This window comes from Oncorhynchus masou, chromosome 25 (genome assembly GCF_036934945.1).
Source record: "Oncorhynchus masou masou isolate Uvic2021 chromosome 25, UVic_Omas_1.1, whole genome shotgun sequence".
NCBI lineage: Eukaryota > Metazoa > Chordata > Actinopteri > Salmoniformes > Salmonidae > Oncorhynchus > Oncorhynchus masou.
The window spans coordinates 28,804,623-28,829,270 of record NC_088236.1 but is presented as its reverse complement, the minus strand read 5'-3'; the positions used below and the strand labels follow the sequence as shown (position 1 = coordinate 28,829,270).

Here is a 24,648-nt window from a genome sequence, read left to right as displayed (position 1 = left end):
AAAGATGGGAAGGGCGGAGAAGAGTAACTGTGACAGAGAAGGTAAGCCTTCCCTTTCCTCAATCTCTGAGCGGTGAAGCAAGAGGCTAATGAATCTTGTATGTTGATGGCTGTGTGGCAGATGGTGTCGAGGGCTGGGCCATATCCGCATGCGTCAGCACAAACCCTTTCTGCAGCGTCATCATCGCTGCCCACAGGCTCCCGTCAGGTCCCCCAAGATAGAGCCACACTGTGACATTGCACCGGTCTGTTGGAATCTCTCTCTCTCGCTCACTCTCTTTCTCACACACACTCATACCCTGTCATTCACTCTTCCTCAAGGGAATTTTGACTGCAGAGGTCTGTAGGGACAAAGACACAGGGGCCTTTCTCTCCACTGGCTTGAACAGTCAACCGTGTGCTTTCCAGCATGGCAAACCATTTCTGTCAGTGTGTGGGTTACAGTATTCAAGACTGCATTAGCATCTGTGAGTGTGTTAGCACATGAGTGTGTGCGAGAGGGAGTGTATAAGTTGTATGTGTGATGGGTGTGTTTCATCAAATAGCACTAGAGAAGTGGGCTTACATTTGTCAGTGGTGGCTCAGAGACTTGACAATCTCTCACACACTCTCCTCTGTGTAGATTTCCCCCTGTTCCACTACCCCTAGATAGCCTCTAAACAGTATCTGCCTCGTGACCCTGTACTGCATCACAATTACATTTACTGGTATGCACAGGCCCTATCCTTGCTATAGGCTATATAATGAAATCTGTTAAAACAATGTCTCACATCCTTTCCTGACAATTTGTCCAACCAGATGCATTACAACACAGTATGAACCAGCTGTATCTAACAGCCCCTCCTCAACACAAGTAATACGCATATTGTCGTGATGTGTGTTTTGTCCTATATTTTTTATTTTTCATTCCCCGTCCCCACAGGAGGCCTTTTGCATTTTGGTAGGCCCTCATTGTAAATAAGAATTTGTTCTTAGTTAAATAAAGGTTAAATTAAAAAAATCTAAATAAATGAACCCCCTTTCCCAAAGCCTCTTTATGAGTTCTCAGGCCTAATGGGAGGATGACATCATCTTGGACAGGGCCCGGTTTCCCAAAAGCATCTTAAGGCTAAGTTCATCGTTAGAACCTTTTGTAGGAGCGTCGTTAAATCTCCGAGCTGTTTCCCAAAAGCGGTGTTATTAACGCTGAACATGAAAACCCTCGTAATCTAACGTCTGCCTCCGATCACTCGTAGAACAGCTAAGTGTGTTGTTAGATGCTTTTTTGCCATCCCACGTCACTTTATACGCAGAAGATCACATTGGTTTATCAGTCTCTCTGTGACCTCCGATAACTTCAGAACAAAGTGATTACAGATACAACGTTGCCATTGTCTTTGCAATTGATAGAAACAAGCGACGTATAAAAAGATGTTTCAAATGAAAACCAAGATGAATGCGTTAAAATATAAGCAGTAGGCTTTAGGTCTATTTCAGTCCTATTGAAATACATTACATGTTCAATAAATGTAGTTATATTCTGCTACTTGTAGGCTACTGTCTGTAATTTGTCTCAATATATTTCATGTGTAGCCTAACGTGCCAAATTGGGGATTTAGTGCATTTTTATTGGGTAAGCATTAGAATAAGCCACCTCAAGGTGGTAATATCTCTCTAGGAGCTGAAACCTCATCAGTTTTGCGAAATAATGATAATTTTAAATCAAGATTTGAATGAGAGCAACACTGCCTTTATTTTGATCCCATCGGTATCGATACGTGCTCCAACGACGCCCTTATGACCATTCTCTCTACGTGGTGTTTTGGGAAAAGCATGTTACATCTTCAGCCGTTAGAGGAAAGATGTATCTTTAAAACATTTGTAAGTTCCATTGCTATCGGGAAACCGGGCCCTGGACTGTAATTAAAGGATCATTATGTCTGCTTGTTGTATGAGTTGAGGGTGCATGAGTTGAATCAGCCCTGTCCTGTTAACTGCTGGTTTGTTGACTGACATTGGTTTCACCTCATTATGATTTTGACTGCAAGAGTACTAGTGCAGGGAGTTCTGAAAATTGATTTCACAGTTTTTGTTTCTACATCAATGCTCCATATTACAAAAACTGCAGGGATTAGATCATGTGTTTTGGCACAGTGGCACCAGGCTTAAAAGAAAATAACACTCAGACTATATTTAGGTATTTGTTTCATTATTCCACTGTTGATACGGTCCCAAAATATTTTGCAGCAATCAAGTTTTCAGGATATAGAACTTTCACAATACAGAAAGACACAGTTTGGTACGTTTTGCCTCATTTGAAAATTCTATATCTTGAAAACTTGATTGCTGACATGCAAACATTTGGGACTGTTATCAACAGTGGGCCAATGAAACTAATACCAAAATATATTTTTTTAGTGGAATTTTCATTTTAAGGTCTTTGTAGACTGTAATATTCTAGCCATCTTATGCTAGGATTTTGCATAAGGGCCTTGTCCAAGGGCACATCGACAGAGCCTTGTCGGCTTGGGGATTCGAATCAGCAACTTTTCAGTTACTGGCCCAATGCTCTAATCCAGAACTGCCCAACCCTCTTCCTGGAGATCTACTGTCCTGTAGGTTTTCAGTCCAACCCTAATTTAGCATATCTGATTCAGCTAGTTAAGGTCTTGTTGAGCAGGTAATTAGAAGAAACAGGTGGGTTAAATTAGGGTTGGACTGAAAACCCACAGGACGGTAGATCTCCAGGAAGATGGTTGAGCATCCCTGCTCTAACCGCTAGGCTACCTACCATTTGACGCAGCCTACGTCAGCAGACATAGCCTCTCAAGCCAATCGCAGAATGTGACGACAGAACGGAAGCAAATCATACAATCTGGCCAGGTTGATATCAAGATTTTAATTTGGTAACATCAAATCAAATCAAATTTTATTTGTCACATACACATGGTTAGCAGATGTTAATGCGAGTGTAGTGAAATGCTTGTGCTTCTAGTTCCGACAATGCAGTAATAACCAACAAGTAATCTAACTAACAATTCCTAAACTACTGTCTTATACACAGTGTAAGGGGATAAAGAATATGTACATAAGGATATATGAATGAGTGATGGTACAGAGCAGCATAGGCAAGATACAGTAGATGGTATCGAGTACAGTATATACATATGAGATGTGTATGTAAACAAAGTGGCATAGTTAAAGTGGCTAGTGATACATGTATTACATAAGGATGCAGTCGATTATATAGAGTACAGTATATACGTATGCATATGAGATGAATAATGTAGGGTAAGTAACATTATATAAGGTAGCATTGTTTAAAGTGGCTAGTGATATATTTACATCATTTCCCATCAATTCCCATTATTAAAGTGGCTGGAGTTGAGTCAGTGTCAGTGTGTTGGCAGCAGCCACTCAATGTTAGTGGTTGCTGTTTAACAGTCTGATGGCCTTGAGATAGAAGCTGTTTTTCAGTCTCTCGGTCCCAGCTTTGATGCACCTGTACTGACCTCGCCTTCTGGATGATAGCGGGGTGAACAGGCAGTGGCTCGGGTGGTTGATGTCCTTGATGATCTTTATGGGCTTCCTGTAACATCGGGTGGTGTAGGTGTCCTGGAGGGCAGGTAGTTTGCCCCCGGTGATGCGTTGTGCAGACCTCACTACTCTCTGGAGAGCCTTACGGTTGAGGGCGGAGCAGTTGCCATACCAGGCGGTGACACAGCCCGCCAGGATGCTCTCGATTGTGCCTCTGTAGAAGTTTGTGAGTGCTTTTGGTGACAAGCCGAATTTCTTCAGCCTCCTGAGGTTGAAGAGGCGCTGCTGCGCCTTCTTCACGATGCTGTCTGTGTGAGTGGACCAATTCAGTTTGTCTGTGATGTGTATGCCGAGGAACTTAAAACTTGCTACTCTCTCCACTACTGTTCCATCGATGTGGATAGGGGGGTGTTCCCTCTGCTGTTTCCTGAAGTCCACAATCATCTCCTTAGTTTTGTTGACGTTGAGTGTGAGGTTATTCTCCTGACACCACACTCCGAGGGCCCTCACCTCCTCCCTGTAGGCCGACTCGTCGTTGTTGGTAATAAAGCCTACCACTGTTGTGTCGTCCGCAAACTTGATGATTGAGTTGGAGGCGTGCGTGGCCACGCAGTCATGGGTGAACAGGGAGTACAGGAGAGGGCTCAGAATGCACCCTTGTGGGGCCCCAGTGTTGAGGATCAGCGGGGAGGAGATGTTGTTACCTACCCTCACCACCTGGGGGCGGCCCGTCAGGAAGTCCAGTACCCAGTTGCACAGGGCGGGGTCGAGACCCAGGGTCTCGAGCTTGATGACGAGCTTGGAGGGTACTATGGTGTTGAATGCCGAGCTGTAGTCGATGAACAGCATTCTCACATAGGTATTCCTCTTGTCCAGATGGGTTAGGGCAGTGTGCAGTGTGGTTGAGATTGCATCGTCTGTGGACCTATTTGGGCGGTAAGCAAATTGGAGTGGGTCTAGGGTGTCAGGTAGGGTGGAGGTGATATGGTCCTTGACTAGTCTCTCAAAGCACTTCATGATGACGGAAGTGAGTGCTACGGGGCGGTAGTCGTTTAGCTCAGTTACCTTAGCTTTCTTGGGAACAGGAACAATGGTGGCCCTCTTGAAGCATGTGGGAACAGCAGACTGGTATAGGGATTGATTGAATATGTCCGTAAACACACCAGCCAGCTGGTCTGCGCATGCTCTGAGGGCGTGGCTAGGGATGCCGTCTGGGCCTGCAGCCTTGCGAGGGTGAACACGTTTAAATGTTTTACTCACCTCGGCTGCAGTGAAGGAGAGTCCGCATGTTTCCGTTGCAGGCCGTGTCAGTGGCACTGTATTGTCCTCAAAGTGGGCAAAAAAGTTATTTAGTCTGCCTGGGAGCAAGACATCCTGGTCCATGACTGGGCTGGATTTCTTCCTGTAGTCCGTGATTGACTGTAGACCCTGCCACATGCCTCTTGTGTCTGAGCCGTTGAATTGAGATTCTACTTTGTCTCTGTACTGACGCTTAGCTTGTTTGATAGCCTTACGGAGGGAATAGCTGCACTGTTTGTATTCAGTCATGTTACCAGACACCTTGCCCTGATTAAAAGCAGTGGTTCGCGCTTTCAGTTTCACGCGAATGCTGCCATCAATCCACGGTTTCTGGTTAGGGAATGTTTTAATCGTTGCTATGGGAACGACATCTTCAACGCACATTCTAATGAACTCGCACACCGAATCAGCGTATTCGTCAATGTTGTTATCTGACGCAATACGAAACATGTCCCAGTCCACGTGATGGAAGCAGTCTTGGAGTGTGGAGTCAGCTTGGTCGGACCAGCGTTGGACAGACCTCAGCGTGGGAGCTTCTTTTTTAGTTTTTGTCTGTAGGCAGGTATCAGCAAAATGGAGTCGTGGTCAGCTTTTCCGAAAGGGGGGCGGGGCAGGGCCTTATATGCGTCGCAGAAGTTAGAGTAACAGTGATCCAAGGTTTTTCCACCCCTGGTTGCGCAATTGATATGCTGATAAAATTTAGGGAGTCTTGTTTTCAGATTAGCCTTGTTAAAATCCCCAGCAACAATGAATGCAGCCTCCGGATAAATGGTTTCCAGTTTGCAAAGAGTTAAATAAAGTTCGTTCAGAGCCATCGATGTGTCTGCTTGGGGGGGGGGATATATACGGCTGTGATTATAATCGAAGAGAATTCTCTTGGTAGATAATGCGGTCTACATTTGATTGTGAGGAATTCTAAATCAGGTGAACAGAAGGATTTGAGTTCCTGTATGTTTCTTTCATCGCACCATGCCTCGTTAGCCATAAGGCATACGCCCCCACCCCTCTTCTTGCCAGAAAGGTGTTTGTTTCTGTCGGCGCGATGCGTGGAGAAACCCGTTGGCTGCACCGCTTCGGATAGCGTCTCTCCAGTGAGCCATGTTTCCGTGAAGCACAGAACGTTACAGTCTCTGATGTCCCTCTGGAATGCTACCCTTGCTCGGATTTCATCAACCTTGTTGTCAAGAGACTGGACATTGGCAAGAAGAATGCTAGGAAGTGGGGCACGATGTGCCCGTCTCCGTAGTCTGACCAGAAGACCGCCTCGTTTCCCTCTTTTTCGGAGTCGTTTTTTTGGGTCGCTGCATGCGATCCATTCCGTTGTCCTGTTTGTAAGGCAGAACACAGGATCCGCGTCGCGAAAAACACATTCTTGGTCGTACTGATGGTGAGTTGACGCTGATCTTATATACAGTAGTTCTTCTCGACTGTATGTAATGAAACCTAAGATGACCTGGGGTACTAATGTAAGAAATAACACGTAAAAAAAAAACTGCATAGTTTCCTAGGAACGCGAAGCGAGGCGGCCATCTCTGTCGGCGCCAGAAGTAGCTCATCGTACAGTGTGATGTGATAATCGTAAAAGACTGAATCTGACATAGTCTGTAAAGACCTTAAGGGGGATTGAAAGGTGGTGTTCAGCTACTGGACTGTTAGCATGATGAGTGATGGTTTGATTTCTATTCAATTACATTTACATTTAAGGGGCTTTATTGGTATGGGAAAGCTATGTTTCCATTGCCGAAGCAAGTGAAATAGATAACAAACACTTAGTGAAATAAACAAACACAAAATGTACAGTAAACATTACACTTACAAAAGTTCCAAAATAATAAAGACATTTCAAATGTTATTATGTCTATATACATTGTTGTAATGATAAAGTACAAAAGGGAAAATAAATAAACAGAAATATAGGTTGTATTTACAATTCTTTTCTTGTGGCAACAGGTCACAAATCTTGCTGCTGTAATTGCACACTGTGGTATTTCACCCAATAGATATGGGAATTTTTCAAAAAAATTGATTTGTTTTCAAAGTCTACATTTGGCAGGAGGTTAGGAAGTGCAGCTTAGTTTCCACCTCATTTTGTGGGCAGTGTGTGCATAGCCTTTCTTCTCGAGAGCCAGGTCTGCCTTGGGCGGCCTTTCTCAATAGCAAGGCTATGCTCATGGAGTCTGTACATAGTCAAAGATTTCCTAAACTTTGGGTCAGTCACAGTGGTCAGGTTTTCTGCCACTGCGTACTCTCTGTTTAGGGCCAAATCCATTTCTACAGTAATGTTGTTATCTCTTCTCCCCCCACAATGTTCCGCTCTGCTTTTGTGGATGTGTCGTACCATCTAGAGCAGGCTGCTGTGCATTGTGTGTAGAGTATAAAGAAATAGCGGAGGAGGAGAGAAGGAAGAGTTAAAATCCCACAGCTCAACTTCCCTCCCACACTATGAACCAGTGCTGCCTGCCTCTCAGTCAGACCTGTTAAGTCATCAAATTTATATCTAATCTAATGGTATTTGCTTCATTAACCACAGGTGTAGACTGACAGTGAAATGCTTACTCGAGGGCCATTCCAAACAACACAGAGAGAAAAATATAGAAAAATAATAACACGAGGAATAAATACACAATCAGTAACGATAATTTTGGCTTCATACAGTATTCAGACCCTTTGGCTTTTTCCACATTTTGTTATGTTACAGCCTTATTCTAAAATGGATGAAATAATTTTTTTTACTCATCAATCTACACACAATACCACATAATGACAAAGCAAAAACAGAAATACCTTATTTACATAAGTATTCAGACCCTTTATGAGACTTGAAATTGAGCTCAGGTGCATCCTTTTTCCATTGATCAATCAATCAAATGTATTTATAAAGCCATTTTACATCAGCCAATGTCACAAAGTGCTATACAGAAACCCAGCCTAAAACCACAGAGCCAGCAATGCAGATGTAGAAGCATGGTGGCTAGGAAAAACTCCCTAGAAAGGCAGGAACCTAGGAAGAAACCTAGAGAGGAACCAGGCTCTGAGGGGTGGCCAGTCCTCTTCTGTCTGTGCCGGGTGGAGATTATAACGGTACATGGCCAAGATTTTAAAATGTTCATAGGTGACCAGCAGGGTCAAATAATAATAATCACAGTGGTTGTAGAGGGTGCAACAGATCAGCACCTCAGGAGTAAATGTCAGTTGGCTTTTCATAGCTGATCATCCTTGAGATGTTTCTACAACTTGATTGGAGTCCACCTGTGATAAATTCAATTGATTGGACAATATTGGAATGGCACACACCTGTCTATATAATGTCCCACAGTCGAAGGAATTGTCCGTAGAGCTCTGAGACAGGATTGTGTCGAGGGATAGATCTGGGGAAGGGTACCAAAACATTTCTGCAGCATTGAAGGACCCCAAGAACACAGTGGCCTCCATCATTCTTAAATGGAACAAGTTTGAAACTGCCAAGACTCTTCCTAGAGCTGGCCACTTGGCCAAACTGAACTATCGAGGGAGAAGGACCTTGGTCAGGGAGGTGACCAAGAACCCGATGGTCACTCGGACAGAGCTCCAGAGTTCCTCTGTGGAGATGGGAGAAGCTTCCAGAAAAACATCCATCTCTGCAGCACTCCACCAATCAGGCCTTTATGGTAGAGTGGCCAGATGGAAGTCACTCTTCAGTAAAAGGCACATGACAGTCCACTTGGAGTTTGCCAAAAAACACCTAAAGGACTCTCAGATCATTAGAAACAAGATTCTATGGTCTGATGAAACCAAGATTGAACTATTTGACCTGAATGCCAAGCGTCAGGTCTGGAGGAAACCTGGCACCATCCCTACGGTGAAGCATGGTGGTGGCAGCATCATGCTGTGGGGATGTTTTTCAGCGGCAGGGACCTGGAGACTAGTCAGGATCGAGGGAAAGAAGAACAGAGAAAAGTACAGAGAGATCCTTGATAAAACTGGATGCAGTTTATCACAGTGCCATCCGTTTTGTCACTAAAGCACCTTATACTACCCACCACTGCGACTTGTATGCTCTAGTCGGCTGGCCCTCGCTACATATTCGTCGCAAGACCCACTGGCTCCAGGTCATCTACAAGTCCATGCTAGGTAAAGCTCCGCCTTATCTCAGTTCACTGGTCACGATGGCAACACCCATCCGTAGCACGCGCTCCAGCAGGTGTATCTCACTGATCATCCCTAAAGCCAACACCTCATTCGTCCGCCTTTCGTTCCAGTACTCTGCTGCCTGTGACTGGAACGAATTGCAAAAATCGCTGAAGTTATCTCCCTCACCAACTTCAAACATCAGCTATCTGAGCAGCTAACCGATCGCTGCAGCTGTACATAATCTATTGGTAAATAGCCCACCCATTTTCACCTACCTCATCCCCACAGTTTTTATTTATTTACTTTTCTGTTCTTTTGCACACCAATATCTCTACCTGTACATGATCATCTGATCATTTATCACTCCAGTGTTAATCTGCAATATTGTAATTATTCGCCTACCTCCTCATGCCTTTTGCACACGTTGTATATAGACTCCCCTTCTTTTTTTTTGTCTACTGTGTTATTGACTTGTTAATTGTTTACTCCATGTGTAACTCTGTGTTGTCTGTTCACACTGCTATGCTTTATCTTGGCCAGGTCGCAGTTGTAAATGAGAACTTGTTCTCAACTAGCCTACCTGGTTAAATAAAGGTGAAATAAAAATAAATAAATAAAAACAACGACCCTAAGGACAACGACCCTAAGCACACAGCCAAGACAACGCAGGAGTGGCTTCGGGACAGGTGTTGGAATGTCCTTGAGTGGCCCAGCCAGAGCCCGGACTTCAACCCTATCTAACATCTCTGGAGAGACCTGAAAATAGCTGTGCAGTGACACTCCCCATCCAACCTGACAGAGTTTGAGAGGATCTGCAGAGAAGAATGGGAGAAACACCCCAAATACAGGTCTGCCAAGCTTGTAGCATCAAGTCTGTAATCGCTGCCAAAGGTGCTTCAACAAAGTACCGAGTAAATGGTCTGAATAGGGTCGACCGATTATGATTTTTCAACGCTGATACCGATACCGATTATTGGAGGACAAAAAAAGCCGATACCGATTTAATCGGCAGATTTTTAAAATGTATTTGTAATAATGACAATTACAACAATACTGAATGAACACTTATTTTAACTTAATATAATGCATCAATAAAATCAATTTAGCCTCAAATAAATAATGACATGTACAATTTGGTTTAAATAATGCAAAAACAAAGTGTTGGAGAAGAAAGTAAAAGTGCAATATGTGCCATGTAAGAAAGCTAATGTAAGTTCCTTGCTCAGAACATGAGAACATATGAAAGCTGGTGGTTCCTTTCAACATGAGTCTTCAATAATCCCAGGTAAGAAGTTTTAGGTTGTAGTTATTATAGGAATTATAGGACTATTTCTCTCTATACCATTTGTATTTAATATGCCTTTGACTATTGGATGTTCTTATAGGCACTTTAGTATTGCCAGTGTAACAGTATAGCTTCCGTCCCTATCATCGCTCCTACCTGGGCTCAAACCAGGAACACAACGACAACAGCCACCCTCGAAGCAGCGTTACCCATGCAGAGCAAGGGGAACAACTACTCCAAGTCTCAGAGCGAGTGACGTTTGAAACGCTATTAGCGCGCACCCCGCTAACTAGCCAGCCATTTCACATCACAACATTACACCAGCCTAATATCGGGAGTTGATAGGCTTGAGGTCATAAACAGCAGAGCTGCTGGCAAAACACACAAAAGTGCTGTTTGAATTAATGCTTATGAGCCTGCTGGTGCCTACGATCGCTCAGTCAGACTGCTCTATCAAATCATAGACTTAATTATAACATAATAGCACACAGAAATGTGAGCCTTAGGTCATTAATATGGTTGAATCCGGAAAATATCATCTTGAAAATAAGACGTTTATTCTTTCAGTGAAATATGGAACAGTTCCGTTTTTTATCTAACGGGTGGCATCCATCAGTCTAAATATTCCTGTTACATTGCACAACCTTCAATGTTATGTCATAATTACGTAAAATTCTGGCAAATTAGTACTCAATGAGCCAGGCTGCCCAAACTGTTGCATATACCCTGACTCTGTGTGCAATGACCGCAAGAGAAGTGACACAATTTCACCTGGTTAATATTGCCTGCTAACCTGGATTTCTTTTAGCTAAATATGCAGGTTTAAAAATATTTACTTCTGTGTATTGATTTTAAGAAAGGCATTGGTGTTAATGTTTAGGTAAACGTTGGAGCAATGACAGTCCTTTTTTGCGAATGCGCACTGCATCGATTATATGCAACGCATGACACGCTAGATAAACTAGTAATATCATCAACCATGTGTAGTTATAACTAGTGATTATGATTGATTAAGTTTAATGCTAGCTAGCAACTTACCTTGGCTTCTTACTGCATTTGCGTAACAGCCAGGCTCATCGTGGAGTGCAATGAGAGGCAGGTGGTTAGAGCGTTGGACTAGTTAACCGTAAGGTTGCAAGATTGTATCCCTGAGCTGACAAGGTAAAAATCTGTCGTTCTGCCCCTGAACAAGGCAGTTAACCCACCGTTCCTAGGCTATTATTGAAAATAAGAATGTGTTCTTAACTGACTTGCCAAGTTAAATAAAGATTAAATAAAGGTGTAAAAAATAATAATTGGCGTCCAAAATGACCTATTTCCGATTATTATGAAAACTTGAATTCTGCCCGAATTAATCGGCCATTCCGATTAATCGGTCGACCACTAGTCTGAATGCTTGCAGTCGGATACATTTGCAAAACTGTTTTTGTTTTGACATTATGGGGTAGTGTGTGTAGGTTGATCAGGGAAAAATGTCATCAATATAAAATAGGTCTGTAATGTAACAAACTGTGGAAAAGTAAAGTGGTGTGAAAACTTCCCGAATGCCCTGTATACAGGGTACCAGAACTGGGTCGATGGGGTACAACGTGATTGAGGTAGATATGTACATATAGGTAGGGGTAAAGCGATTAGGCAACAGAATAGATAATAAACAGTAGCAACAGTGTATGTGATTAATCAAAAGGGTAAATGCAGATAGTCCTGGTATCTATTTGGTGAACTTTTTAGTAGTCTTAAGGCCTTGGGGTAGAATGTGTTCAGGATCCTGTTGTTCCAGACTTGGTGCGTCGGTACCACTTCCCGTGCAATAGCAGATAGAACAGTCTATGACTTGGGTGGCTGGAGTCTGACAATTTTTAGGTCCTTAATTTTTAGGGCCTTTCTCTGACCCCGTCTGGTATATAGATCCTGGATTGCAGGGAGCTCGTCCGCTCTACCTTCTGTAGCTCCTTGCAGTCGGATGCCTAGTAGTTGCCATACCAAGCGTTGAGAGAGCCAGTCAAGGTGCTTTCAATGGTGCAACTGTATCACTTTTTGATGATCTGAGGGCTCATGCTAAATGTTTTCAGCCTCCTGAGGGGGAAGAGGCATTGTCATGCCTTCTTCACGACTGTGTTGGTGTGTGTGGACCATATTAATTCCTTAGTGATGTGGACACCAAGGAACTAGAAGCTCTCAACCCTCTCCTATACAGCCTCGTCGATGTGAATAGGGGTGTGCTCAGCCCTCCATTTCCTGTAGTTCACGATCAGCTCCTATGTCTTGTTGACAAAGAGGTTGTTGTCCTGGCACATCGCTGCCAGGTCACTGACCTAGGGCTGTGGTCATAAAATTTTGTCAGACGGTTATTGTCTAATAAATCAATTTAATATACATCATCACAATAGATCCATTCTTTATTTTAGGAAAGTCTAAAGAAACATTATGATAGGAAGAAAATGTATTTCAGAAGAACAGAATATGAGTTGGCTTACTGTATGTTATCTGGCTATGCTCCATGCCATAGGCTGTATGCTTGTTCATTTAGCAGACAAGATATGCTTATAAGTCTGGTACCATTATATTATATGATTTTATAGTAAGAATAATATAATTGAACTTAGCTGAATAAAATAGAAAGGATATTTTTCCCATTCTGGAACGAGTGCGTATATGAAGTGGCTATTTTGAGTGTAAAAGTGATTTGGTGATTCTTTAGTGATCACAGGTCCTACATGTTAGTTTTATAGTTATTTAGCAACCAGTTGTGAAAGATACAAACCTTAGAATGTCTTAGAAATGAAAACATATGCATGATGCGACTATAGGCTATCGATGATTTGAGAAAATCTTGCTATCTGTTCCTTGCCTCAGGTTGCACACACTGTTCTTTCATCAAGTGATCATATTTTCACCCATCAGACTATTCTCAATTTAATATTGTCTTTACTAATATGTCAAATTAGTTTAGATTTAGAATGGTCCGTTATCAAACGGGCAGAAACAGGGGCAGGGGAAATATGACATGTCATCAGTATTCACTGGAATAGTGAATTCAGGCTGCTTTCCCACTGGCTCGTTTTTCAATCATGCCAGGTAAGCTACTTCGGTTATTTCACTCCATGCGTCAACCACTGTTTGAGGAGCATGCAGCCTCTATTCCTCCAAACTCTGTATGCCACGGGCTCTCCAACCCTGTTTCTGCAGCTACCCAGTGCTTCATTTGGGAAACCAAGTGAAATCTGTTTGGGAACGTTAATAGTAACATGTTTTCACAACAAAACACATTTTAATTCAACTGTTGATTCACTGGAAGAGGGACAATAGAGCCCCGAGTACCAGGCCATTAGCGACCTAATGGTCATGAGTTGGGCACTACCATAATTGGACGGGATGGCTGTGAGCCATATACGACCACAGTTTCTGCTATTGGGGGAGCCTTATGGTTACGCAATGCTGGGGTAATCAGTAGTGGATGCTCTGGGTTCTCTCCCCAGGTTAGGCCTCAGGAGAATGGGGAAATGGGATTGGATCAGTGGAAACAATCTAAAGGCTGGTTTACAGTCAGTCTATCGACATTTCTGTAGAAAATTGTCATAACGACATCATGAACATTCTATTGTAGTCCGACATCAAACTTGTAGTTATAAAAAAGTATAAAGACAAAACAACAGCCTCTGCATGACATCAGTAGCCTGGTGCTCCAAATTGCATACTTTCTCTATTTTAACACCAATAAACATATCTGTTTGGACATTTACAAGTGAATGTGAACAAGGAACAATGTGCAAATGTACAACTAGGGCTCGTGTTAATGAATAATGCTGCATTTTTTATGCAGGAAAAATATATATAAAACGCATAAGAAATATCTTGCTGTGTTTTGTAAACACATCTAAAATGCTTCTTATTGTGATTTCTGCTCGGCATCAGACTCATTCTGTCCATCAGTTGCACTTCTTCACTGGGATGAGAATTCAGGAACGGGAGTTCTATCAGCAGACAGCGCTGCCACTGATGTGGAGCTTCTTTTCTCTGATGCATTATTATTACTTACTCTGGTGCATAAATTATTTCTATGATAGGCCTAAACATTATGATGGCCATACATCGTTTTTGCAAAAAATACCTTTCTTTTTGATTGTAAGCTCATTTACTTGTGTGGCTGCCAGCCAAATAGCATTGCACTTCTGTTTTCATCTGATGAAAATTACACTATTTTATGCCGAATGTGTTGCACTATAGTTGCACCTCCCTTATCATTTTATTGAAGAAAACACGGTTGACTTTCAATATAAAATGCAACCCTGTCAATACACAGCTGGACACACCTGCTCCTGCTTTCTCCTGTTGGGACTTTTACAAACATACACGTGACTGGCTCAGCTGTGCTGGGGAACTAAGTAAGCTTCATAATGTAAAATAATGTGACAGGTGAAATAAGAACGGAATCTGCTTTATCCCCTAATGTATTGCTCAAGTTGACTGCAGATATTTACTTAATAAATTGCTACAAATATTTAATGGTATTGTAAAACTTAAAATAACGTTTTGATGGTATTGAAAGATCATCATGTGGCTATTTCCAAATACCCCGGTATACAGTATATACGGTATACCGCACAAGCCTACTTTAACTGTTCAGCGATCTTACCATTTATGTCTCTCTTCTCATCCACAGGCACCATCGATGAGGACGCATCAGTGAACTGACGAGTCACACATAGAAACCCCCAGTCCCTCCCACCACCAGCCCCCCTCCCCTCCCTCTGTCCCTCTCCCCCGCCCCAGACTCACCATGCTGATCAAGGAGTACCGGATCCCAATGCCAATGAGCGTGGACGAGTACCGCATCGCCCAGCTCTACATGATCCAGGTGAGGCCAACAGACACACGCTTCACCTGTAACTCCTGACCCCTCACCTGCAGGACAACACCTCCACCCCAGAGTTCAATAGAACACTCACTGGACAACAAATCTGTAGTGGAGTGGAGGGGGAGCTTTTGTAAAACAGGGAATTTTCTACCGCGATTAGTCATCAAAGTGCTCAATTATAAATTGATTGGTCACACAGCGTTTAATGTTGGGATACAGCCGGGTTCCCAAACTGGTGGCCCGCGCTGAAAAATGTTGTACCCCAAAGTTTTCTGAGCAAAAATAAATAAGTAATTGTAACGGCTGTTGTTGATGGAAGAAGAGGAGGACCAATGCGCAGCGTGGTAAGTGTCCATATTGATAATTTATTACCATGAACACAAAAACAAAAATAACGAGAATGAAACAAAACAGTCCTCCTACAGTGAATACACAAACACTCAACAGAAAATAATCACCCACAACTCAAGGGTGAAAACAGGCTACCTAAGTATGGTTCTCAATCAGGGACAACGATTGACAGCTGCCTCTGAGTGAGAATCATACCAGGCCAAACACAGAAATCCCAAATCATAGAAAAAATGAACATAGACTGCCCACCCCAACTCACGCCCTGACCATACTAAAACAAAGACAAAACAAAGGAACTAAGGTCAGAACGTGACAGTAATAACTTTTTGAGTGGTTTAATTTTCTTTGTTTGTCGTAAAATACTGTAAAAACACCAGGAAATCAACTCTAAGTGATTTTCATTTAAGAAATCTGTTTCCAAGTATTCCTGCACATAATAGAGAGACACGTGATCGTATTCAAATGTAAGCAAGGTTTTAAAATATTTTTTTAGTCAACAAATGATTTATTATTTTGTTCCGGCCCCAGACCATCCACTCAAGATAAAGTCGTCCCGCAGCTGAATCTAGTTGATGATCCCTGGTATACAGGAACAATAGGAGCTGTGTACTGATGGATTATCTCTACTTTAACTCTCTGAGGCTGGTTCCTCCCTCCCTCCCTCCCTCCCTCCCTCCCTCCCTCCCTCCCTCCCTCCCTCCCTCCCTCCCTCCCTCTGCTACTCTCTTACAGCAGACAGAAACTGCTGTGACGTGAAAGCCGCCAGTCTGAAGCTGCTAGGAAGGACCATACTACCCCCGGGAGGAATGTCTCTAATGGATTCATTTGTTCTGTTGTTTATTTGGACGGCAGAAACATTTTGCTTGTGGGCACTAGGTAGGGATGATGAAGAAGCTGCTAACACAGGATATTGAGAATCTCAATCAACACTCCTCTGAATTCTCTTCTGTCTACTATTCAGGCTGATTTAACTGCAGCTGTCCCTACTTAGCTGCATTACATGTAGCCAGCCCAGCCCTCTTCCCCTGCCTACCACTGTACACTAAATACAGTTTGTATTATCCTCGGGTGTACAGCACTGGCCACTAATCCGGTTGAGCTGCATTTCCCTCTAAATGGGTTTGAACATGGTCATGTGAACAGACATGCCCCAAGGCAGTCATAAAAGTTGTGTCCCTGCCTCTTTAGTGCTTTGTCAGTACTGTATTAAGGGTGTTGGGTAATGTATGGACTTGTACTAGCCTGTTTTAATAGAACTGGATCAGAGGAAGGGCTTTGACACTAGAAGGAAGAGGGGCTGATCAGTCATTTCCACAATTGGGGTTGAGCTCCAGAGTCATTGATTCTGGCCCAGTTCCATAGGTACTTGTGAACCTCAGCAAAGTGAACAGATGGAGAATCTGTTGCTTTACAAGCAAGCTGAGGCAGGCAAGGGAGGAAGGATGGTGTTAAATTAGTGACCCATAGTTACTTTCCCCTTTTCCACCTTTTCAGGTCGCACAGCAAAATATCTAGGAGCATATAAGAGTAAAATGGTCACACTATAGAGCACTGTTGCCATGGCAACCATGACGTCAGCAGCATGCTGGCAGTCGGAGAGAGAGAGAGAGAGAAAATATCCAAGCGCTTGGGGAAGAGTTAGAAATGGAGCTGAAGAGTGGAGGGTAGAAACAGAGAGGGAAATATATTTTTGGGAGACTAGGAGATGGGTGTGGATGGATACCCTGTCTTCATTCCTTCATTCCTCCAGGGCAACACCAGGCTGAATTCCTGCCCCTGATTTATCCCCAGTGTAACAATGGTGGCTCAAGCTTGGACCTGTCAGCGTATGACCTTTGCTTTAAGAAATCATGAGGAGAGAGGCCAGGAATACTGGGAAAAATGGGTTTTGTACTTCAAATGTATCTAATTCAAAGATGCTGAGCGTATGATGTGTGCTGTACCTGCCAGACCTTTTTTTGTTGTTCTTTAACTTTATTTGTATTATCTTTGTGTTCTTCAATAAAAATATTGAAAAAAATAATACCCAGAACCTCTCAGTACAATGAAGAGCTTCTCTGTGCTGTATGACTGTCTTCACTCCAGCAAGCCAGACTCCTCCTGACTCCATGTTCCACACGGCTGTCTCTTGTTTACCTTTAAACCTTATCACTCTGCCTCCTAAATTGATCGTTAATTGTGAATGCATTATCGCGACTGTGATTTGCAAAGATATCACAAACGCAGGGTGTCAGTTAAATTAAGTGGGCACTTTCTCTCTCACTCTCTCCCTCCCCTTCCAGCATTTATTCACCACCCACCATTTTGTTCTTCCAGTTTCCCTGATCGGATGTCATGAAGGTTATGCCAGTCAATACAGCCAGCCAGGTAGTTATGAGGAAGCTGAACAGATAGATTACAGACAGCCTGTCCTCTATATTTAGTCCTTCCTGAATAACTTAATGTAATGTAGCTTCCTTTCTGAATGTAATTTATCCATTAGTAACCATACCTCTCTCGGTCAGTTTCGGTTTAACTCCTGGAAACATGTCAAACCAATGAGGAAAGAGACATAAATAGAAATAGCAATGGAATACCCCTTCACCTTTTTATTCAGTTCAGTTGTTTGGAGACCCTTTATGGTTTGCACACAGATCCAAGCAAAACATTAGGCCTATTCCCAAAGGGGAGGGCTGAGCCGTGGCCTGGGATTTTTTTATCTTCCTGATGGTTTCTTGTGAGCTGCAAAGCACCAAGAGCCAGCCTCTGGCAGGAGGTTAGGATTGATACTGGCCAGTGGCACCCGGCTTGCAGGCCACAGGCACCTGTCAGCAGGATAATGAAGTGCCTTGCATGTGTGTGGGTGTGCGTTTCTGTGTGTGGGTGTGTACAAACTACAGCATGTTTGTGTCAGCGTCTGGCTGTGTCTATATATGGGCGTGCGTGTGTGTGGCTATGCGCACACACACGCACGCATGTGTTGCAGAGTGTTTTTGAGCATCTGCTTGTGTTTGTGTGTATCTTTGTGTGCTTCTGCAGTCAGTCAGGGGGAATGTGCTGTGTCTGAGGAGCTTTGTCCGGCCGTTGAGAGCTGGGTGGGTGGCTAATGAACAACCTGTCAAAGGCAATGGGGGCTAGAGGGGTGGATACCTCGCTGCACACATCTCATCTCCCCACTGATTCACTGCCTGCTGCCCTGTTGTCCCTCTCCCTCCTGTTGTCCCTCTCCCTCCTGTTGTCCCTCTCCCTCCTGTTGTCCCTCTCCCTCCTGTTGTCCCTCTCCCTCCTGTTGTCCCTCTCCCTCCTAGAGCATTATGTAAAAGCCGGGAGTATCTAAGGTATTACATGCACATGTAGTATTGACTCGCTGATATTATCTCAGACTGTCTGGGAACGTCATACTGTAGTCCTTGCCCTTACCCTCACGTTTTCACCATCCTCAGCACTTGGACTCTGTTCCCTAGTGTGCCTTTAGCACGCCTGTTTCCCTTGTTTCTACATCAGCAGGAAGCCTCTCCCTGGTGGATCCCACTGCGTGATGTTTGAAAAGTAAAGTCATCAAACCATGTCCTTCCAGCCCCCTACTCTCCCCCATTACTGTGGTGTACCTGGAATGTAAATATGGGAAAGGTGTGTTTGACTGAGCTGGATCGGCAGCTCTCCTGACTTAGCAGTGTAGGAAAACAGCATGTCTTGGTGATTCACCTATTCTGTTGAAGCTAAATGACAACATCCTCTGTGTGTAAATCAATAAAAATAACATTTTTTTAAATCAAATTTTATTTGTCACATGCGCCGAATACAACAGTAGACCTTACAGTGAAATGCTTACTTACAAGCCCTTAACCAACAATGCAGTTTTAAGAAAAATAAGTGTTAAAGTATTTAATAAAATAAACATAAGTAAAAAATAGACAAACAAATTATAAAAAAGCAACAATAAAATAACAGTAACAAGGCTATATACAGCGGGTACCGGTACAGAGTCAATGTGCTGGGGCACAGGTTAGTTGAGGTAATTGAGATAATATATACATGTAGGTAAAGTGACTATGCACAGATAATAAACAAAGTGTAGCAGCAGCATAAAAATGGGGGTATGTGGGGGGTCAGTGCAGATAATCCAGGTAGCCATTTTCTTGACGTGTTTGACCTCCCTTGTTTAACCTCATTTCAGTCCTCAGTTGACCTTTGACCTATGCTTCCTCACCTAACCCATAACTGTATTGTGATCTGAACAGAAAAAGAGTCGGGATGAGACCTGTGGCGAGGGCAGCGGAGTGGAGATCTTGGAGAACAAGCCGTATGAGAACGGCCCAGGGGGAATCGGCCAGTACACCCACAAGGTTTACCACATCGGCATGCACATCCCCAGCTGGTTCCGCTCCATCCTGCCCAAGGCAGCGCTCCGGGTGGAGGAGGAGTCCTGGAACGCCTACCCCTACACCCGCACAAGGTGGGAGACTATTGCCCCCTTCAGGAGTACCACCCTTACACCCCCCCCCCCACATACAGGAGTACCACCCTTACACCCCCCTCACACAGGAGAACCACCTTTACACCCCCCACACACAGGAGAACCATCCTTACACCCTCCCCACCCCACACACACACACACACACACACACACACACACACAGGAGAACCACCCTTACACCCCCCACACACAGGAGAACCACACCCTCCCCAACACACACACACACACACAGGAGAACCCCCACACCCCCCACACACAGGAGAACCCCCCCACACACACACACAGGAGAACCACCTTTACACCCCCCACACACAGAAGTACCACCCTTATACAGCAGCAGCTGTTTACCCTAAGCTTATACCCATGCCCATAGTTTGAGCTGTCTGATGGGTTGTTCTCAACATCAAACCTTATCCATAATGGAGTGATTGTTTATTCAATCTGCCCCTTCAATCTGCCCCTTCAGCCAAGCAAAGCTAAAAGATTCCAGAGCAGTTATCAGAACACTGCAGAGCGTGCCAACCAAGACATGGGTAGTCTTCCAGCCAACAGCTCTGCTAGCCAGCCTATCGTTCGGAATTGATGATGCCCTAGACTTAGGGTGCGTTTGTTTGTCTGTCTGTCTGGGGCCTGGGCAGAGCTGCAGGTGTGAGGCTGCTGAAATGAGAAGCGCCCCTTGAAAACACTGTCAAGGTATTGATAGACTGGAGCCGTCTGCTGACAGATTCATCAAAGCAGTGACAGCTCTGCTGCAGACGACAGATGGGCTAACAGCTCTCCACCTCGCCTGGAGCCAGAGACAGAGAGTGAGGGTGAGAAAGATCTAGAGTGACAGACCGAAACAAAGAAGAACAGTAGTTAGCTCTTGCCAGGTAGACATTTTTTAGACTTGCCCATCATTTAGCCCAGAACCTACTCAATAACAGAGACATCGGCAGGTAGCATAGCGGTTAAGAGCATTAGTCCAGTAAGTGAAAGGTTGCTGGTTCAAATCCCATAGACGACGAGGTGAAAAATCTATCTGTACTCTTGAACAAGGCACTTAACCCTAATTGCTCCTGTAAGTTGCTCTGGATAAGAGCGTCTGCTAAATTACTAAAATGTAATGTTTCCACCATACACAAAGTATTTTGCTGTGGGGATATACTGTGTCCAGGTCAATATATTGTGCTTATTTATTACTGATGCCTCTCAGCTTGCTCTCCTCTCTCCTCCAGATATACATGTCCCTTTGTTGAGAAGTTCTCCATTGACATTGAGACGTACTACAAGCCAGACACAGGAAACCAGCCAGACGTCTTCAACATGTCCCCAGCCGAGAAGAGGCTAAGGACTCTGGGTAAGGTTGTGCCAGTATGGGACAAATAGTGGGATATTAGAAGGACAATAGAGCCTCAGACCACAGTGCCCAAGCAGCACTGTTAGTTGTTGGTGATGATTTCTCCTCACTATGGACAACTTTCAACTACCTGCAGCAGTAAAGTCAAAATGACAGGTCTAGGTTAGTGGTCTTGTTTGAATAGCCATGGTTATTGTTAAGGGCTTCCTGATGCATGACCTACGGCAGGGTTAGAGTGAAGCTCCTGGGCTCACACAGCAGCCAGTAGAGTAGAGGCCCACTGGTGGCTGTTTGCTTCCACTGCAGCTGTTTCTTCTGCATTTTGTTGTGTTATAGTCTAAATTTAAATTGGATTAAATTGTGATTTTGTGTTACTGGCGTAAACAAAATACCCCATGATGTCAAAGTTGAATAAGGTTATTTTATTTTGACAAATTAATTTAAAAAATTAAGCTGAAATGTCTTCTCAAGTATTCAAGCCCTTTGTTATCACAAGCCTAGGTAAGTTCAGGATTCTAACATGTATTGACTCAGGGGACTGAATACTTATGTAATCAATATGTATTAGTGTTTTATATAAGAAGCAGTGCAGCTTGGTTGGGTTGTGTTTCAGAGGATGCACGGCTCTTGACCTTCGCTTCTCCGGAGTCCGTACGGGAGTTGCAGCGATGAGACAAGACTGTAACCACCAATTGGATACCACGAAATTGGGAGAAAAAGGGGTAAAAGAAGAAAAAAAAGAACTACTGAATTTATTTAAGCACCATAGATCAAAACTGGACGAAATCCAAATGCTGTTGTACTCAAAATATATCTTTATAAATAAAAAGGCACAGGGCAAACGCAAAGTGCAAAATATAAAGTACTCAGGAAATAGTCGGTGAGATTCCTCTCAGGAAAACAGGTAACATTTACAATGACTGACAAAGACAAATGGCAGAGGGAGTATATATACAGTGACAGAGTGTGGATTGGAACCAGGTGTGTGTAATGATGACGAGACAAGTCCGGGGTTGATGAGTGAAAGGCGATTGCCATTAGTATGTTCGGCAGCAGCTAGAAGGCCAGTGATGCCAAACGCCTGAGCTGGATAGGAGGGGGAGCCAAAGCGAAGGCTGATGAGGCGCTGCTCCAGCCGCCGGGGCTCCGCTAACCTTCGGTATGACCCCGGAGACGTGGTGCAGGTCGGTTGGGACAACGCCTGTGGAAGTCCCTGATGAGAGAACGATCCAGGACGTCCCGCACCGGAACCCAGCACCGTTCTTCGGGTCCGTACCCCTCCCAGTTGACCAGGTACTGGAGAAGCCCCCCACGACGCTGTGAGTCCAACAAGCTGCGGACGGAGTACGCCGGGGCCCCCTCGATGTCCAAGGGAGGGGGTGGTGCGTTGTGGGGTCCAGCACTAGCCAAGGGACCAGCTGCCACCGCCTGAGGAGAGTTCTATGAAATGAGGGTGAGATACTGTAATTGTCGGGGAGATGTAATCTGTACGTCACTGCTTTGACTCCTCAGGACTTTGAACAGCCTCACAAACCGTGGGCTCAGCTTTCGGCAGGGCAGGCGGAGGGGCAGGTCCTTTGTAGAAAGCCAGACCCTGTCACTGGGGTGAAAGACCGTGGCCCCACTGCGGTCACGATCGACCTGCCGGAGGATGATGCACTGGAGACAGGTGTGCATGGGGTTCCATACCTCCTCGGCGCGCCGGAACCAATCGTCCACCACAGGATCCTTGATCTGACTCCGGTTCCAGTGTGCCGTCTGATAGCCTAGAACACATTGAAAGGGTGTGAGGTTAGTGGAGGAGTGACAGAGGGTGTTTTGTGTGTATTCTGCCGAAGGCAGAAACTAACTACGAAGGCACCTACCCAGTTCCTGATTTAACCTTTCCATCTGCCCATTTGTTTGGGGACGGTACCCGGAGCTGAGGCTGACCGTGACTCCCAGTTGTTCCATGAAGGTCTTCCAGACCCGGGAGGTGAACTGAGAACCAGGGTCAGACATGATGTTCTCCGGGATCGCGTAGTGCCAGAAGATGTGCGAGAAAAGAGCATCTGTGGTCAGGGCTGTAGGGAGACCAGTTAGAGGAATCAAACAACAGGCTTTGGAAAACTGGTCCCCAACAACCAAGATGGTGGTGTGCCCCTCTGAGGGGGAGGTCTGTGACAAAGTCCATGGAGAGATGGGACCAGGGTTGTTGTGGAACTGGCAGCGGGTGGACTTTGCCACAGGGAAGGTGTCTTGCTCTGTGCGCAGGTGGAGCAGGTAGAGACGTAAATCCGGATGTCCCAGGATAGGCCACCAGTACTTGGCAGAGAGCCAGTCAATAGTACGGGCTATACCCAGGTTCCCCGACACAGGTGATGTTTGTGCCCAGGCAAGGAGACGGTCCAACACATCAGAGGGCACATAGATACACCCCTCGGTTGTGGGCAGGTGAGGGCTCCTGTCACAGGGCTCGACGGATGCCCGCATTCACATTCCACACGACAGGAGCCACAATGCGGGACAGTGGAATAATGGGTGTCACTTTCTCCCTCCGATCCTCTGTGTCATGCACCCAGGACAACACATCGGCCTTAACGTTCTTTGATCCCGGCCAGTAGGAGAGGGTAAAGTCAAACCTGGCGAAGAATAGGGCCCACCTGGCCTGATGAGGGTTCAGCCTCTTCGCTGCTCGAATGTACTCCAGTTTCAGTTTCTGTGGTCCGTCCAGACAAGGAATGGGTGTTTAGCACTCTCCGGTCAGAGCCGCCATGCTTTCAGGGCCTTCTTACACACCAGGTGTGTGTAATGATGATGAGACAAGTCTGGGGTTGATGAGTGAAGGGCGTTTGCCAGCAGTAGGTTCAGCAGGAACTAGAAAGCCTGCGATGCCGAACGCCTGAGCTGGACAGGAGGGGGAGCCAAAGCGAAGGCTGGTTTGACAGATGTGAATACTTTCTGAAGGCACTGTAAATGTTATTTGTGGCACATGTTGAAGTCAGACTCTCTCTTGCAGACCCCATCGACATTGTCAAAGATCCCATCACTCCACAGGAGTACTTGCAAGAGGAGGACCCTCGGATCTACACGTCAGACAAGACCAAGAGAGGGCCTCTGCAGGAGGACTGGATCGAGGAGTACAACAACAACCCGGGGAAGACGCCCATCATGTGTGCTTACAAACTGTGCAAGGTGGAATTCCGCTACTGGGGTATGCAGTCCAAGATTGAGCGCTTCATCCATGATGTAGGTGCGTATGAGATGGGATGAGGCATTGGAAGAGTAGTTTGAACAAAACCTTAACATATCCCTGCCCGGTGTTGGCTATATGAGTACTTGGTCCAAGAGCAGTAGTGTTTCCATACTACAGGCATGCTGCTGCTGACTAGTTTAGCTAGTAAACGTCACTGACATTGGGTCAAGATGTTAGAGGTGGCAGCCTGATGGGATGCC

At 44.8% G+C, this 24,648-nt stretch overlaps 1 protein-coding gene across 3 annotated transcripts in view; it reads left to right on the top strand.

Moving 5' to 3' along the window:
- Positions 1–24,648, top strand: part of LOC135514061 (membrane-associated phosphatidylinositol transfer protein 2-like) — a 96,675-nt gene that overhangs the window by 47,206 nt on the left and 24,821 nt on the right. For all 3 annotated transcript variants that reach the window (XM_064937242.1, XM_064937240.1, XM_064937241.1), the window contains exons 2-5: positions 14,873–15,067; positions 19,639–19,853; positions 21,092–21,213; positions 24,212–24,445. In XM_064937242.1, the coding sequence (XP_064793314.1) occupies positions 14,990–15,067; positions 19,639–19,853; positions 21,092–21,213; positions 24,212–24,445 (649 nt within the window). In that variant the 5' untranslated portion in view covers positions 14,873–14,989. The remainder of the gene's footprint in view (positions 1–14,872; positions 15,068–19,638; positions 19,854–21,091; positions 21,214–24,211; positions 24,446–24,648) is intronic.